Source organism: Rhincodon typus, chromosome 7 (assembly GCF_021869965.1).
Source record: "Rhincodon typus isolate 14 chromosome 7, sRhiTyp1.1, whole genome shotgun sequence".
In the NCBI taxonomy this organism is placed as follows: domain Eukaryota; kingdom Metazoa; phylum Chordata; class Chondrichthyes; order Orectolobiformes; family Rhincodontidae; genus Rhincodon; species Rhincodon typus.
Window position 1 is genome coordinate 23696637 of NC_063338.1, and position 18265 is coordinate 23714901.

Here is an 18265-nt window from a genome sequence, read left to right on the forward strand (position 1 = left end):
TTTAGTCTACTGCAGTCATTGTATTGTCAATAAATTGCTAAGTGTTTTACTTAGATACAAACCTGTGCCAGGAAATGATTATTAGTAGAGTTTGGGATTGGCTATTCAAAAGTCTGTTTAAGAATCATTGGGGTCATTTTGAGGGCCTTTGAGGCTTTAATTTTACTGTGTTGTGAATAGAAAGGTGGAAAGGCTAATTTGGTTCTGCTGTTTGTCTCTGTGTTGTAACACGTTCCAATCTCATGCAACTCATAAATGGACAATGGATGTAGAAAATGTCTGCAACTACACCTGGAGTGGGTGGAATGTTTCTTTTTTGTATGAGGACCTAGGCTTTACTTGTGAGTGACTTGAGCCTCTTAAAGGGGCAATTAGATTAATCATGCGCTTACAGAATACAGGTTGAATTTAACTGTAATCATAGCATCCTGCATGTGAAATACACAGAGTATCCACACACTGTGCAGACATAAATCCTGACCATAAGCAATCTTCACAGGTTGAGTTAGTGGGGAAAGGCATTACAGATACAATATAATGTGGTTAAATGTGAGGTTATCTACTTCAGTAGCAAATATAGGAAGGCAGATTATTATTTGAATGGCTGTAAATTGAGAGGGGAATGTCCAATTTGACCTGGGTGTCCTTGTGCACCAGTTACTGAAAGTAATCTAGTTGGCCTATGCTTTTAACTGAAAATACTTTATTTCCAGCCCCATTCGCATAAAAGACAGTCAGACAAACAAACACAATTAAAGGATAAGTAAAAGAAAATTTAAAATTGTTCAAATTACTTGAGTGGTTTTCATGATACGTTGTTCCACAGACATAGATGTTGGTTTCTTGGTTGATTTTCTGAAGGTGTCAATCAGGGTCACCTTTGCATTTCACTCAGATAAAAGCATCAATACTTATTACTTAGTTTTCTATTATCTAAACTTCCCATAGTTGCTCATGGGAGGTTAGGCAGGGAGCCTTTAAATCTTCATGCTGTGGTATCAATAGCCAGATTCCTTCTTAACAGAAAACACAGTCCAAAACCCAATTCAAATGCTGACCACTCCCTGGCAGACTGTCTGTCTCCTCCACGAGGTCCCACTTACCATACAACATCTGCCATGTACTTGAGCATGACATTTTTTCCAGACTTGCTGGATCCAATTCCTAGGCACTCACCTTGTTAATGGTCAACTTCTGCTATCTGTTCAAACATAATGCTTTTCCCTGATGATGAAGCATCTGCAGAATCTTTTGATCAAGAACCAGCCCACAATTACTTCTAGGCCTGGCCTAACAAAGGCTTATTTGATCTGTTTTCCTTTCAACACAAGCTACTACCCACAGCCCACAAGTCATCTCTAGCTCACAGTTCTCAGCACACAACTCCAAATCAAAATTGATAAAATAACAATGTAACAATGAAAAAATAGCGAGGCCTCTAACAAAGGCAATGCAGGTCACGCCCAGCAGAGTGGTTGCAGACCCAGTCTGGTAATCAAGGAGTATCCCCAGAAACCTCGATGTTCCTTTCTTCTTTGCATCCTCTGTTGACCCCATCAGTACTGAATTTCCACACTGTCCCACCAAAATGTTTCATTTGTGTCATCTCATTTGTCTCTTCTTACCCCCGACCCCCAGCCCTACAGCTTAGACATATCAACATTGTGTTGCCCTGTCACCCTAGCAAAGCCAGGATGGTTGTGACCATTGATCAACTGCCCCACTCCCACCGTAACCCATGCCCTCCAATGCACTATTGTATTTTACCCTTATATGTTGAGTTGCCAGCGCAGTAGGCAGTAAAGAAGGCAAACTGTATGTTGGCCTTCAAAGTGAGAGGACTTGAGTACAGGTACAGGGATGTCTTGCTGCACTTGTGCTGGGCATTGATGAGGCCACACCTAGAATATTATGTGCAGATTTGGAATATTTATCTAAGGAAAGATGTTCTAACTTCAGAGGGATGGAGTGAAGGTTTATCAGATTGATTGCTGGGATGGCAGAACTGACCTATGAGGAGTGAGTAAGTTGGTCAGGATTGTATTCACTGGAGTTCAGAGGAATGAGGAGGATCTCATAGAAACCTATAAAATTCTAATAGGAGTAGGCTGGTTAGATACAGGAAGGATGTTCCCAATTATGGGGCAGTCCAGAACCAGGGTTCATAGTTTAAGGATAAGGGGTAAACCTTTTAGGACTGAGATGAGGAGAAATTTCTTCACCCAGAGAGTGGTGCGCCTGTGGAATTTAGTCCCACAGGAAGTGGTTGAGGCCAAAACATTGTGTTTTCACAAAGCGGGTAGATACAACTCTTATGGCTAAAGGGATCATGGATATGAGGTGGGGCGGATAGTGCAGGATTACGATATTAAATTCAATGATCAGCCATAATTTTATTGAATGGTAGAGCATGCTCAAGGGGCCAAATGGCCTACTCCTGCTGCTATTTTCTATGTTTCCATTTTTCTATGTCATTGGTAATTAAAGATTGATCAAAGTCGACTCTGTGAAGCAGAAGTGATCGCAGGTGAACTTGAAAATCTCACCTGCAAGACACAGTTCACAATTGGCTGCACAAACTGTTTTCCTCTCAACTTGAACTCTAAGAATTTTCCAATGTGCTCTTCCATGCAATGCTGCCTTTCTAGGGTGATGTGGGGTCTTGGAGAGGTGTGGGCTCGAGTGGCTGAGGGGAGGTATCAGTAATCATACAGCATTTACCATCTCCTGCTGTATTTTTGTGATACGCATTATGCTGCATAAATCAGAATAAGGGTTTTATGTCAAGTGTCTATGTAGAAATATTCCGTGACTCCCCTTGTTGGATTCCCCCTTGCCCCACTGTGTGGAAGAAGATACCAAGCCATCATTTGTGAATGGTGCAAATGCTGGCTGCTCACTTCACTGTTCTGTTTCTGTTGTTCCTCTCACCAGTTCATTGGAACTGTGACCAATGTAACTAGCCACAGCAGGGGTTATTATCCTTGTGACTGCACTACTGTGGTCACTCAGTTACTGTAAATTTGTTGTTGCTTGAAAGGCGAGCGATTCTTGTTCGTTCCCAGAAGCAAATGCAGCTGTCATTTTGTCTGTTCTTTTTCCTTCTGCGCTTTTGCTGTCGTTGAATAAAACTGAACATTTTCAGTGGTTTGAAGGTTTTACAGCATGTTGCCCCTCCCCACTCAAAATAAAAACAATGAACAAGGACAAGCTGTCAAGGCATTAGGAAATCAGCAGAACTTCCTTGGACAGGATTCTTACATGGAATGGCACTAAGGACAGGTAGCCCAATGTGGCTTGATGTCTGTAACTGAAGTTACAATGACAGTCAACCATGATGAAAATAGCAATACATTTGCAAATATGAACTTGTAATGAAGAGCCGCCCATGCCACCTCTGTGCCCTCAGAATATTTTCTATCCCTTTCCCCTCCTATTATGGGCACTGTGAAGGTCAATTCCTGACTGGCAGGTCTTTCCCTGGTGCACAGCTGCATTTTAAATACAGCACCGTATGAGGAATCCCAGGGATTTCTGGTAAGGGAATGTGTTTCCGTTATTACTGAGTATACCATAGCGTAAAAAGGGCAACATAGAGGTGTACTGCATACATAGTGAGGTGAGTTGTGAAGAATTATTTGAAAAAACTCACTAGAGCTCATGGAGAGAAATCATTTTTGAAACTCTTCGAAGTTGAAACATTTTCACAAAAGTCGGCTATGAAGAAAGCACTGCGGGCTAACATTATTTAGTGGAGTTAACAACAAGGTCTAATCACCAACATAAACATTTAAAAAATCAATTCATCCAACAAGGATAAACTACCAAATAAAAAGATAACACAATCAAATGTGTGTGCTGTAACAAGCTTACCTAACACAAGGAGTTTATGAAAACCAAAAGAACTGCGGATGCTGTAAATGAGGAACAAAAACAGAAGTTAGCTGGAAAAGCTCAGCAGGTCTAGCAGCATCTGTGAAGAAAAAAATCAGAGTTAATGGTTCGGGTCTGGTGACTCTTCCTCACCAGGTCACCAGACCCGAACCGTTAACTCCGATTTTTTTCTTCAAAGATGCTGCCGGACCTGCTGAGCTTTTCCAGCAACTTCTGTTTTTGTTCAAGGAGTTCATGGGTTTGAAAGCAGAATCATACAATATTTTGAAAATGTGCTATGAACATTTTTCACAGAATGTTTAGACAAGGTAATTGTTGGGAATAAATATTATTGTAGGATGCAAGTGAGGTCTTTGGAAATAAAGTACAATACTCTCAATCAATTGCATTTCAGTATAGTTTGAGACAGTCAATAGAATTACAGTATGAGAGTTGTTTGCAGTTAAAATAGAAGATACATTTAAAAGTGGGACTCATCTATATTGTGTCATGTTAATAATTTTGTAAAAGTAAATAATTGAATATGAACAATTACGAGGTTTCAGATTTTAAAAAAGAACTACCATTTTGAAAGTGTTGATTCTGCACTAGAGTATGATAACAAATGCTCATCATGTGTATCCTGGTAGCGTGTGTTCAAAGGTTGCAGGACAAACACAGGCATGCTGCAGCATGTTGTTATCTCCATGCACATGCATTTGTAGTAGGGGAAACGGGATAGCAATCATGTCTGGGATCCCTGATAGTATTGTCTTCCCTGAGGCCAATTATGGGAGGACACGTGCTTAAGCACAAACCAGAGACTGTATTGTTCTTGGGTCTTATGATTCCAATACTAACCAGATAAAACCAGACAAATTTACTGCGTTGATTGAAGTACTGTGAAATTCCCAATGAATATTTAAATAGCCTATTTGTGTTCTTTTAATTACATTTTTAGAATCGTAGAGTCATGGAGTCATACAGCACGAAAACAGACCCTTCAGTCCAACTTGTCCATGCCGACCAGGTATTCTAAACCGAACTATTCCCATTTGCCTGTATTCGGCCCATATCCCTCTAAACTTTTTCTATTCATGGACCTGTCCAAATGTCTTTTAAATGTTGTAATTGTACCCATCCTCTACCACTTCCTCTGGCAGCTCGTTTCATACACGCACTACCCTCTGTGTGAAAATGTTGCCCCTCATGTCCATTTTAAATCTTTCCCCACTCACCTGAAACCTATGTCCTCTAATTTTGGATTGCCTACCCTTAGGAAAAGATCTTGGCTATTCACCTTATCGATGCCTCTCATGATTTTATTTACCTCTATAAGGTTACCCCTCAGCCTCTGGTCCTCCAAGGAAAAACATCCCAGGTCTCCTTATAACTCAAACCCTCTAATCCCAGCAACATCCTTGTAAATTTTTTCAGTGCCATTTCTAGTTTAACAATATCCTTTTTATAGCACGATGTGTATATACATGCTAAATTTCCTCAGACTTTCAACAATTGCACCTGCAAGAATGTTAGCAGATGTCCAGCAGTTTATAGTTAACTGGGGTTTCCAACTAACCTACAACAACACAGTAAGAAGTCTAAGAAAATTAACCTTTGTATAATGTTGAACTTGGTCAGGAGAGATGCTTCACCTAGTATATAATTCATTTTGGCACTTTTGAGGTGCAGTGGAGTGACCCACAAATGTCTGGGCTCAAATTCCACTTCCTCCAGAAGTGACTCATACCATATCTAAACAATTGATTACAAATGACTATAATCATTTCTGGCTAGTAGAAATAATTCACTGAGCAATCTGCTGCATAACATTATTAAGAGAACCGCGATGAAGAGCCTGACCATCCAAATATGTTGAATTAGCATCACTAGGATCCTCTCATTTCAATTATGTATGCATGTGAGGGAGCCGAGTTTTTCAAGCCAAAAACATGTAAGGACAAAGGATTTCTGGTGAGCCATTATGGAGACTACTGAGCTTCCTACTATTTGTATGAGGGTGATACTAGAATTGAGTCATTATAATGATCAGGGAACACCAAGCAGACGGATCCTTTTCTCCGTAGGCAAAAAAAAAGGCTGAGAGCTGGCATATTGAGTATTTTTAACATTATGAATGAATTTGATAGTGCAGATGAAGATGAAGAATTTCCTTTGTGGTAATCCACAGCTAAGGGCCCTAGATGAAAGGAAATCACTAGTAAATCCTAAAAAACGAATGCAGGAGAAAAGTATTTACTCAGGCAGCATTAAGAATCTAGAACTTGTTAGCACATGGAGTGGTTGAAGTAACTAAAATTTAGACCATAATACCATAAGACACAGGAGCAGAAATTAGGCCATTCGGCCCATCGAGTCTGCTCTGCCATGCAATCATGGCTGATAAGTTTCTCAGCCCCATTCTCCCGCTTTCTTCATGTAACCCTTGATCCCCTAGGTCAATCAAGGACCTATCTATGTTTATCTTAAATTTAAATGACCTGGCCTCCACAGCCTTCTGTGACAGTGAATTCCATAGATTCATCACCCTCTGGCTGAAGGGCAAATTAGGCAAGTTGACGAGGATGGAAATAAGATATTGTTATTGTGAGATGGAATAAGGTGAGTGAAGGCTTGTATGGTGAAATAATGCCAACATACACTATATAGGAAGGCAAATAAACATCCATGCACTTGATAAAGGACAGGAAAGCATTGCTGAAGGGAACATTTCAGGAAACCTGTGAAGGCAGAAATTCAAGATAGGAAGGTAAACTGGTTTTGAAATAAAGGACAAAAACATCAGAGATTACAACCTAATGAGAGTGACACAGATGGGAAATGTGTCATATTCCAGAGTCATGGCAACAGAAGATGCAGATTGGCAGAGATTGCAGTAGAAGGTTTTTCAAGTAGGGTGGGACTGAGAAAGTATTTAAAAACAAAGAGAAGGATTGGAACGTTGATCCTTTAGAATTACTGAGAACCATTAGAGCTGGATGAAGACTGATAATGAGCATGTGGTACAATTTATTGTAGGGGATTTGTTCAATTCTCGAGAAATTCTACAGGAAGTACAGTGACTATTTCGATGACAGCACAAAATAGCAGGGTCTAAGAAAGTGTAGAATTACAGGGAAATAAAAGAGCGAATGAACAAAATACAGAAAAGAAGAAAGTCAAGGGGATTTTTTTTTGTCCCACCCTATAAATCACAGCGTCGGAGGCAAAAGCCAATGCTTACACGCTGTTCACATTAATTCAGCTGAGAGTTCTATCAGGAGCTGTCTCCATAGATTCATTTTAAACTCTTGCACAAAATGATAATTCTAGCCAGGCTTTTATAGTTAAAAATTCAATATAGCTGCTATCCTAAATTGTGAAAGTGTGTCTCAAAATTAGGTACCACTTAGCCCAGGTCTGGAGCATAGTCCATGCATTATCTTTTTGCTGAGATAATTAGTTTTTTAATTGTCTCAGCTATTAACTTGGATCGCTCCTATTCTCTCTTGGTGAGGCTCGAAAGGGATATTCACATTCTCAGAGGGTTTCTGTTTCCCTCTGTGGAAATAATTATTGAATTTCAAATGTCTCTTGTCGTCCTGCTTGAGATAAGTAAAGCGTGGTTTTAATTGCAACCATATCCACCAGAGAAGTCAAATGATTTTTGGAGCCATGTTTAAGAGATCCTTTGTATCTATTGTTAAAGGGAGTTTACAGATTTCGGTTTTCAGATTTATAATATTATAACCATACACTCATGATGATTAAGAAAATAGAAAACAAACAGGACAGAAGACTCAAGAAGAAAAAATGCAGTGAGCAGGAAAATAAATAATTAGATAAAAATAGATAGTCGATATTACAACGTAACTTAAGTTTCTTTCCATTATTGCAATAGGAATGCAGGAATTGAAATATGTAGTCTAATCCACTTTCTCTGTTTCTTCAGCTAAAACTTTTAAAAATGAAAACTATGGATAATTTTGCCAGAAACCCAATGTGAAAAAACTGGATGAACTGCTTCAAATCTATTCCTTATAGATATCACCAGCACAGTTCATATAGCAGCAGAAGTGCCTGTTAATCCCAATGCTATTATTTGTTATTTGACCAAAAGATGCTAAAACAAAGCCAAAAAAGATCTTACATGTACATAACACTTTTAACATAGTTGTGCATCCCAAGGCATTTCACTGGCATGTTTCAAACACAATTCAACATGACCTGTTTAAGGAAATAATGGGATGTATGGTTGGAGAATTGATCAAAGAGATAGGTCGTAAAGATTGTTTTAAGGGAAGAAAGCAAGACAGAGAAACAGTGATGTTTAGAGAGTGAATTCCAGAGCTTAGAACCAAATCAACTGAAGGTGGGACAAGCTATGGCAATTAAAATCAGGTTGCATGAGAGGCCAGAATTGGAGGATACAGAGTCTAAGAGTTTTCTAGAACTGGAAGAGATTACAAAGATAATAGGGGAGAGGTGAGGCAACAAAATAATTTGAGACAAGGACAAATATTTTAAAAATGGGACATTGTCAGACTGATTGTCAATATAGGCCATTGATGTGGACTTGATACAAATTATGACATGTCTCATATAATTTTGGATGAGTGCAAATCTAGAGAGTACATGATAAAAAGTACCTTTCCAACATACATATTCAACAAGAGATTTAGGTATACTGCTGAAATCATGTACATCTTCAACTGTATGATCTGGATTCAAAACAGTAGAGTACCTACAGTGCAGATAGAGGCCATTTGGCCCATCACATCTGCACCAATCCTCTGAACAGCATCCCACCCAGACCCAATCCCCTTAACCCTGCATTTACAACAATTAATCCACCTTGCCTACACAACCCTGGACACTATGGGGCAATGTAGCATGGTCAATCCACCTAACCTGCATGTCTTTGAACTGCGGGAGGAAGCTAGAACACCCAGATGAAACCCACACAGATACGGGGAGAAAGTGCAAACTCCACACAGACAGTCACCTGAGGCTAGAATCAAACCGATGTTTTGAGGCAGTATATTCTCAAATATTGCAATTTCATTTAAAGTGACAGTTTTAAAAACTATTTCATATTCATTGAAAGGTAACAAAAACCAGAAGTGAAAAAAACTGCAAATACTAGAATTTGGTACCACAAACAAGCCTACACTTACCCAGTTTACATATGTTCAACACACTGGCCTGTACCTCCACACCAATACATCATACAAATTGACGCAAATATAGTCCATAAATAGACACTTCTGAAATAAGCCATGGCTTTCTGTAGAAATCTAACAACTTATGCCCCAAAAAGACAAATGAATCAATAGCTGGAGCTTGCTTTAAAAAAAATTGCAAAGTATTTATGTGAATTCACAATTGTTACAGTTTGTTTATTACAGAATAGTGAAGTGATTGAAGGATACTGATTGTAATATGCCTCACATTCAATTTTTTCTCCCTAACAGAAGACTCCATTGCACTCGGAATTATATCCACATGCACTTGTTTGTCTCCTTCATACTGAGGGCACTCAGTATTTTCATCAAAGACAATGTTGTGCATTCTGATTTCAAAATGCAGGAGTATGATTCTCTTTCAGTGGATGATCTGACAACCATCACAGTTGCCCCTATAGTAGAGAAGTTCCGTAACGTAAGTACATTTCTATCAGTTTTGATGAAAGGTTTGACCTGAAATGTCAGTCTCTTTGCTTTTTAAAAGGCTTTAAAATACAGGAGCCCGATTTTCATCTATTGGAAGACATCAGTTCTACACGGTTAAAGTGCCTTAGCGCTCAAATTTCCCGTGCCATTCACTTTAACTGTTTGATCGTAAAATGTATGCTAAGTTGGACAGGTACATAGTGGATGGGAACCAGTTTTGAAAATGAATAAAATATATTGGGGAGCAGACAATTGAAGGAAATCTGTCATCTTTGGCGACAAAATTGCAGAAGGAAATAGTTGGAAAGATGATCATAATCTGTGCTTCTCCATAGCACCATCTTCATAAATCTGCACTGGAATGTTCCCACGAGTGAGGCCAGACTCGAGGCTACAGCTGAACTGTACTACAGTGTGACCTCTTCCATAATGTAGCAACCACCGCCTGGTTCAAAGGGATGGATTCAAGGCAGCACATACACATAGCTAGACAGAATAAAAGCATGTATCTGTTGCCAAGATAGAGAGCATCATTTCAAACGTGTGTTCAACGTGAGTCTCTTGTCGTTCTGACACATCTTCCTGTTGAGATGTGGCACATGGAAAATATTCTGTCAATTTTCTGTCTATGGCATGTGCACCATTGGGTAACTCGTCACTGTGCTAAAGTCACCTTCTGCTTCTATCTGCTTAGGGATGTGGTTGCACAACAGACAGAGATGCTGGTAACAGCATCAGAGGAGCAGGAAAGTTGACATTTCGGGTCGGGACTAGCAGGGTTTCCGAAGAAGGGTCCCAACCCAAAACGTCAACTTTTCCATTCCTCTGATGCTGCCTGGCCTGCTGTGTCCCTCCGGCTCCACAATATGTTATCTCTGACTCCAGCATCTGCAGTTCTTGCTATCTCTGAGATGCTGGCAGTATCTCTTCAGCCTGGAAGAACTCTGAAGGTTAGAAATTGAAAGTCATAGTGATCTTTGTAGCTACTGGCAGCACCATCCTTGCCCTGATTTATAGCTGCAGGTTGGCTTGGTTGAGGTGGTATAGTTTACTGACCATTGGTGATGCCTCTGCTTGCGTACTGTCCAGTTCTGGTCAACCAGTTATAGGAAGGATATTATTAAGCTGGAGAGGGTTCAAAAGAGATTTTCCAGGACTTTGCCGGGTATAGAAGGTTTGAATTATAAAGAAAGGCTGGAAAAGCTGGGACTTTTTCCACTGGAGTGTGGGAGGTTGAGAGGTGGTCTTATAGATATTTATAAAATCATGAGGGGTATGGATAGGGTTAATGATAGGTGTCTTTTCCCTAGTATGGGGAATTTCAAGACTAAGGGCACATTTTTAAGGTGAAATGAGAGAGATTTAAAAAAGACATGAGGGGCAACTTTTTTACATAGAGGGTGGTTCGTGTGTGGAATGAACTTCCTAAAGAAGTGGTAGATGTGGGTACAATTACAACATTTAAAATACACTCGAATACAAAAGGTTTGGAGGGACATGGACCAGGAGCAGGCTAGTTTAGTTTGGTTTGGGATTATGTTCAGCTTGGACTAGTTGGACCAAAGGGTATGTTTCTGTGCTGTATGGCTCTGTGTGTCAAAGACAACTGGTAAATAATATCTATTTGGATCTATTTGCTTCTTGATATAGCGCAGTAGGTAGATCATACTATTGAAGTACTATAGTTTCGTTATATTAGCTGTTCATCAACAGAACTACGACAATACTGAGCTTCTATTCAATCCATTATCTTGGCAATTAAACTGTTTCAGAAAGAAATAAAATTTAACATTTCAGAAAAGGAGTTTGTGTTTTAAGAGCACAGAAGAAGAAATTCCAACTTCCAATACTGGATGAACAGAAATTCCTTCCAATTAAACATTCCAAAAACTGGACAATTGCTTTTGGCCCCTGCTGCAAATTTTATTCCCTAAATACAGACTCAATCCTTCTTCCTGACACGAATCGCTGACTAAATCAGAAGTGAAAACAGAAAGGACTCAGACATTACTCTTCTTCAGAACTTAGTATTATTGGACTTGAATTGTTAACTCTGTTTCTCTCTTCACAGTTGCTGCCAGACTGTTGAGTTTCTCCAGTACTTTATTTTTATTTCGGATTTCCACCATCTACAACATTTTGATTTTAGATAGGACCAAACCAGTCTGTTTCTAACCTTGGTTTTATATTTCTTCTGGTTCACCATTGCTGTTTGGGGTAGGAATTCTCCTGTCTTTATGTGGTCTGGCCTACATGTGGTTCCAGACGCACCGGAATATAGTTGATTATTAACAGTCCTCAGTTCAAGGACAATCAGCAATTAGCAACAAATGCTGGCCTTGACAACAATGTCCCCATCCATGAAAGAACAAAGAAAAAAAGAAAGATCCTTTTTCACACCATCATGGAAAACAAATATTTCCCCCTCAGTAACATCACCTGACAGCCCCACCCTCAGCTCATCAGCTGTTGGAACCCTCATTCCTGTCTTTATTATTTCTAGACTTAACTATTCAATCGCACTCCAACCTGGTCTTCTACAATTCTACTTCTACATCTTATGATCTAAACTGGCTCCTTGACTTATTGGTTCTTGAGCAAGCAACTTCTTGACTTTAAAATCCTCATTCTTGCTTTCAGGTCGCTCTGAGGTGTCAACTCTCCCTATCTCTGTAATGACCTCTGTTCTGTAACCCTTCAAGTTATCTTCACTCATCTAATCCTGTCTCCCTGAGCACTTCAACCCTAATCACCGCTCCTCTGGTGGCCGCAGTAGTATTCAAAGGTTCACTTGTTCTGCATTCGATTATGTTAGCATATTCACTGATCTGTGTTAATTGTACTTGATTGTTTAAGCCTATGGGTGGAGCTAAAGGATTGAGTACTGACATCAGACTGACGGAGTTCCAAAAAGGATTTGGGCTTTGAATTGTGACAGTGTGTGTGTTTAGGCCCTTCTAAATTCGAAGATATTTTAAAGTTCTGTAAATAAACTGTTTAGAATTAAAATCATTTCTGCATTTCTATGAGATAAATAAGATATATAGCAAATAAATCTAAACGTAACAGCTACCACTTCGGTGGCTTTGGCCCAGGGCTGTGGAATATCCTCCTTATACATCTCTCTGTCTCTGCTTTATTCCTTTAGAATGCTACTTAAAACTCACCTCTGATCATGTTTTTGGTTATCTGATCTAGTATCTTTTTATTGGATTTGGTCATATTTCATTTTATAATGTGCCTATTAAAATACCTTGAATGCTTTAAGGCACTAGATAAATACACATTATTGTTGCTAATTTTTTACTTGGTATTGTCTTAATCATCCAGTACCAATAAAGGCAGATGAGATTACTGAGATAATGCTACTGAAAATTAACATCTGTGTATTACTGTAGACTGTAAGCAGAGATTCTTGGCATCTATGAAAATCCCTTCAATAAGAGTCGAAAAAGGTCTGGGGAAATATTCTTTGTTTAAGGCACTCCACCATTTTATATTTTAAACATAAGTATCTGTCACAATTGCGATCAATTTCTTGTTTGTGCAGGATAATAAACTGGTGAAGCTGTCCTTCATACAAAACATGACATTAGTGTTAAAATTGTTCTGTAAATCCCAAAGTTCTCCAGTAAAAGCAATAGATAGTGTGTACTTGGATTTGATAGAGATACAATCGCATTGTGCTACAGTGGAAAACCATGTTTTTGGTTCAGTGCATAGTTCCATCACACCAGCAGCATCCTCTTCGAAGATCCATTAGATCTTAGACCAATCTAAAAACACACGTGTGCTGTTTCCAATGGAGTCTATGTGAGATATATGAGGTAACATATGGCCATAAGATGGGCTTTACAGTGTGATGTAAACTGTGGGATTTACACATAAGACTGTATTGTGTTTGGTGTGAGTTGGCTTTCGGGGTTTTGAGTTCATAACTGGCTTTTTTTATGTGCGTCTGAAGGTAATAATTAACTTGAATTTCTGCAACCATGCTGATCTAAAACTTTTTTTGAGGCTCAGTTTCAGAGTATATAAGTCTTGTGCGTCACTAATGAAATTTTGTTTATTTTTGACTGCTTTGCAACTCAGCAAGTGAAGTAATGGGACCTCAAGGTTTCTTAGAGAATTCTTAGTTTTTTTTAAGTTAAGGGAAATATCCATTGCTTATAGAAGGAAACTTTTAGTTTGGTTTGATTAGGATAGACCTGTGAAGTCTTTGGAATAGAATGGAGGTGTAGACTGATGCTCCCGAGATGGGAAGGATATTTGAGAACGAGAATACCTTCGAGTAAGGAGTCATTGTGTTACTCCCAAATCATAAGTGTTAAGATAAAACCCTGAAGAGATAACTTAAAGCTGTGTATGTTGAAGCTCAGGAGGTATATGGCAGCTCCAGTTAGAAGCTGTCTCGTCTAGGAGTTGAAGTCAAGTGGTTAAAACTGCTGAGACATTAGGTACAACAACGCTGGTGTGAGTATTGTTGAAGCAGTATTTTGAGTACTGTATCAGGGGTGTGTTTTGGGTACAATACAAATACCGTTTTCTTTCTTTTCAGTTTATAAAGGAATGTTTTGGAATTAATTGGATTATGCTTTTGCTGTGTATTCAAGAGTCCTTGAATTTGTATCATAAGTAGATAGTTTGGATTATTCTGTTATCTTGATTTCTTTTGTTTGAAGCAAAATCTGCAGCACTGCATGCTTATGCTTCAGTGGGACCACTTTGTCAAAACCAAAAGAAAAATCAAAGTATTATACATCAAGCAAAGTTTCTGTCTTGGATCTGACTCATCCAGTAATAACATCAAGTGGGATCATAACATCTCCCTTGGCTCTTATATCTTCCATGTCAACTCGCTGCAGAATCCACTGTGGGCAGACCTCAGAAGCCAACATTAGACAAAATAAATTAAAGATCTGTATATATAACGTAACATTCACTATATGAAAACAAACTCTCATTCGTGAAAACCCATTTAAACCTTTTCAATCAAGAGTAGTTAATCTATTTTAAAAACAAACTATCTCTATTCATGCCGTCCGATCCTTTAACAGTCTTTTTGAGCTGTCAATCAAATTGAAAACCCTACTGAGTTAGCCTTAGTTTAGAACTTATTAAAGTTTTCTTGAAGATACAATCGTAGCCTTTAGAAAAATGCTGATTCAAATAATATTAGGCAACTAAAAGCTGGATCAATTAAAGTGATCATGGAGCAATAGGTTTGGGTCATTAATATTCCTAAAGGAAGTAATCCTTATGTAGACTGCCTTAAGTATGACGTGGATCCTACATCAATATGGTTGACTCTAAAAGGCTCTCTGAAATAGCCTAGCAAGCTACCTAATTGTATCATTTTCATTATAAATGATACCATGCAGGCTGCAATGGTTCATTTCATGGGGGAGTAACAGGAAATGGGAAATGATATCAACAACCACATTCCAACAATAAAGTTTTATAAAATTGACTCTGATCTGGAATTCCTTGGAGTCAATCCCCAAATCAATTCACCAAGTGTGGCTGAAATCTTACTAAACTCTGTCCACATTCTGGCTTGTCAGGTGACATGGAGATTTAAAACAAAGTGCATAGTCTGTAAAGTTAATGTGAATTCTTTGAAGTAAATGTAATTTCTAATGTTAACATATTCATATGTAACAGGTGGGATGCAAGATTGCTGTCATAGTGTTTCTGTATTTCTTGGCTACAAACTACTACTGGATTCTAGTGGAAGGCCTTTATTTACACTGTCTCATACTGATGGCCTTCCTGTCTGACAGAAAATATCTATGGACTTTTACCTTCATTGGATGGGGTAAGGCACTAAAATCTTCTGTTTAAACAAAAATATAAAAGGAAGGAAAGAGGTTGCACTGCTGAAGCTATTATTATTACTTGGTATTTTGATCTTTCCCTTTTGGGGAAGCAACTGGTTTTCACTTACATAACCGGAAGTGATATCTGATCGTGCTGTAGAGTTTCGATACACAGCCTGATGTAGCATGTCAGTTTTCTTTAATCAAGCATGGAGCTTGGACATCAAGACCAACATTCATTGCCCATCCCTAAGTGCCCTTGAGAAGGTGGGGGTAACCCATGCTGTTTTGGTTCACCCATAATGTTGTAAGGTAGGAAATTCAGCATTTGACCCAGTGACAGTAAAGGAGTATTGACATAGTTACAAGTCAGAATTATGGTGGCTAGGACAGGAACTTTCATATAGTTTTCCTGTTATCCTGTACTTTTGGATTGTACACATCATACATTTGGAATGCACAGTTGAAGGTGCATTGCCAAGCTGCTGTAGTGTATCTTTTATATGATTTACACTGTCGACCCAATGGGTCTATGGTAGAGAGTGTGAATGGACTCGTGCCTAAGTGCTGATCAAGCATGTTACTTAGTCCACGATATTGCCAAGTGTTTTGAGTATTGTTGGAGTTGCATTCATTGAGGAAAGTGGGGAGTATTTCATGATGGTTCTGACTTGTGCCTTATAAATAGTGGAGAAGCTTTACAGAGTCAGGAGGTGAGATTGTCACAGCATAATTCCCAATGTCAAACCTGCTCTTGTGGTCACAGGATTTATATGGCAGGAGTTTTCTTGTTTGTGGTAATGCCCAAGATGTTGTTTGCAGAATATTCAGCCTTGTGGAAGGTGAAAGTTGCCATAGTCCCGGAGGGTCATAGGCTGATCTCTCAGTAGAGGCAGATGACTGGCAGCAAGTTTAATCTGAGAGTCAGCATGCCTCAGTGGGATGGATTTGTGCTAGAGTCATCCTCCGCACTCCCAGATGTGGATTGGAGGTGTCATAGCCTTATAGCCCTTAGCAGGCTTGATGCCAACTTACCACCTTCCATCATTTGCCCTTCTATTTTCTCTCCCAAGTCACCTAAGTCAACCTCAGGTACCATACTGAGATTATAATAACATTCTGTGTATCTGTTACAGACTTCACTATATTAAAAAGAACATACATTCGTCAAAGCCCACACAATGCATTACAATTTCCTCAAGCCCAATATGTATTAAAACAATCATGTATTCATTACTACGCATCAAAAATTCCAGCCCTTTAATAATCATTTGAAGGTGTCAATCAACTTGTAAAATTTCAGACAACTAACACATCTCCCCCTAACTCACACCCCGCAATTATGCGAATGTAAAATAATGGACGCAGTCAAGCAGTAATAGCACTTTAAAAGAAGCACTTCAGCACTTAGGGTTATGTCAACAAACGTCTGCTGAAACTGCAAGCACAGATTTTTGTCAACTCTCAGACACAGCTTGCCAGTTTCACTTCAAAATTTGAAGGCATTGAATTTTAATAAGTTGACATTCCAACAGTGCTTTATGCTTCTTTTACAAGCATTTACATTGACTCCAAAGGTAACACTCACACTTCAGGATCAAGCCCCTGCTCCAGTGAAAATGGGGTCCCTTTAAACACACAAATGAGCTTAAGTGACCCTGCTGAGTTTGAATTTCCTCCATGTGAGTCACATCATGATTGTTACCACCGAAAATGGGATCTGTTTCCGGATGCGGATCCCCAGGCGCATTTTCGGCACTACAAAACTCTAAATCGAAGTGTCCATAAAATTCTGATGATTTTGATAGAAAAACAGAACATAATGAAAACACAATTGTGCTCTGTCAAATGTCATCTGCATTGCAGGAAGAGAAGAACTTGTGCAAGTGCAGACACTCATTTGCCAGTGCATGGGCTGGTGTGTTAGCCATGGGGAATGGAAAAACCAAGGAGATCATGTGAGATAACAAAGTGTAGAGCTGGATGAACACAACAGGCCAGGCAGCATCAGAGGAGCAGGAAAGCTGATGTTTCGGGTCTGGACCACTTTCTGAAGAAGCTGCCCGGCCTGCTATGTTCATCCAGCTCTACACCTTGTTATCTAAGACGCCAGCATCGGCAGTTCCTACTATCTCTGAGATCATGTGAGAGCTTGTTTGTAGAAATAAGTTAGAATGGAAGGAGGAAGGAGATGGCTGAGGATTATGTGATTAGACATGTGGCCAAGTGGGTGCCTTTATTTTCCTTAGCTATTGTTTATTCTTTTTTGTTCTGATGTATCAGTTCAATACTTGTTATTATCTCTAGTTAAACTACAAGTAAAGCTGGGTAACCAAATGATTATTAGAGTCTTTTGCTATACCGTGAAGAAATTCAGGCACTATCAGAAACCAAGAATTGTATTAAAATACATTTTTTCTTTCTTTCTATGGCAAAGCTGCTGGGACCTAAACGTGGGCAACTTCAATTGGATTTGTGGCATCTATGTTCTGTAAAATTAGCAACTTTTCATCAAATTTCTCAAAGTATATTCCATTTATATTCAATAATACATAAAGCAAATAATAAAAAGGCATTGGTTCAAAGGCTTATGACTGAATGACATACAATATGCCTTGAGAAATGATGAGGAATGAATCAATCTTACTCCAATAGAAATGATGAGTTCTGTTTCCATTCCAGGAGTTCCAGCAGTCTTTGTTGCAGCTTGGGCCATTGTGAGAGCAGTATTGGCTGATGAAAGGTGACAAAATCACTTCTTTAATTTTTGATGGCTTTTTTTCAAAAAAAAAATTTGGTAAAGTAATGCATTTCAGTAATAGTTTGATTTTCTTCTCTCAGTTGCCAATACATGGAGAAAATTTGATATCAGGCAGCATTACTGCCTTTCACCACAAACAG

The 18265-nt window shown here is 39.0% G+C and overlaps 1 protein-coding gene across 1 annotated transcript in view; it reads left to right on the plus strand.

Moving 5' to 3' along the window:
• Positions 1–18265, plus strand: part of LOC109931044 (parathyroid hormone 2 receptor-like) — a 100247-nt gene that overhangs the window by 56921 nt on the left and 25061 nt on the right. Inside the window, exons 7-9 of the mRNA XM_048598714.1 lie at positions 9348–9534; positions 15210–15363; positions 18047–18107. Coding sequence (XP_048454671.1) covers positions 9348–9534; positions 15210–15363; positions 18047–18107 — 402 coding nt within the window. The remainder of the gene's footprint in view (positions 1–9347; positions 9535–15209; positions 15364–18046; positions 18108–18265) is intronic.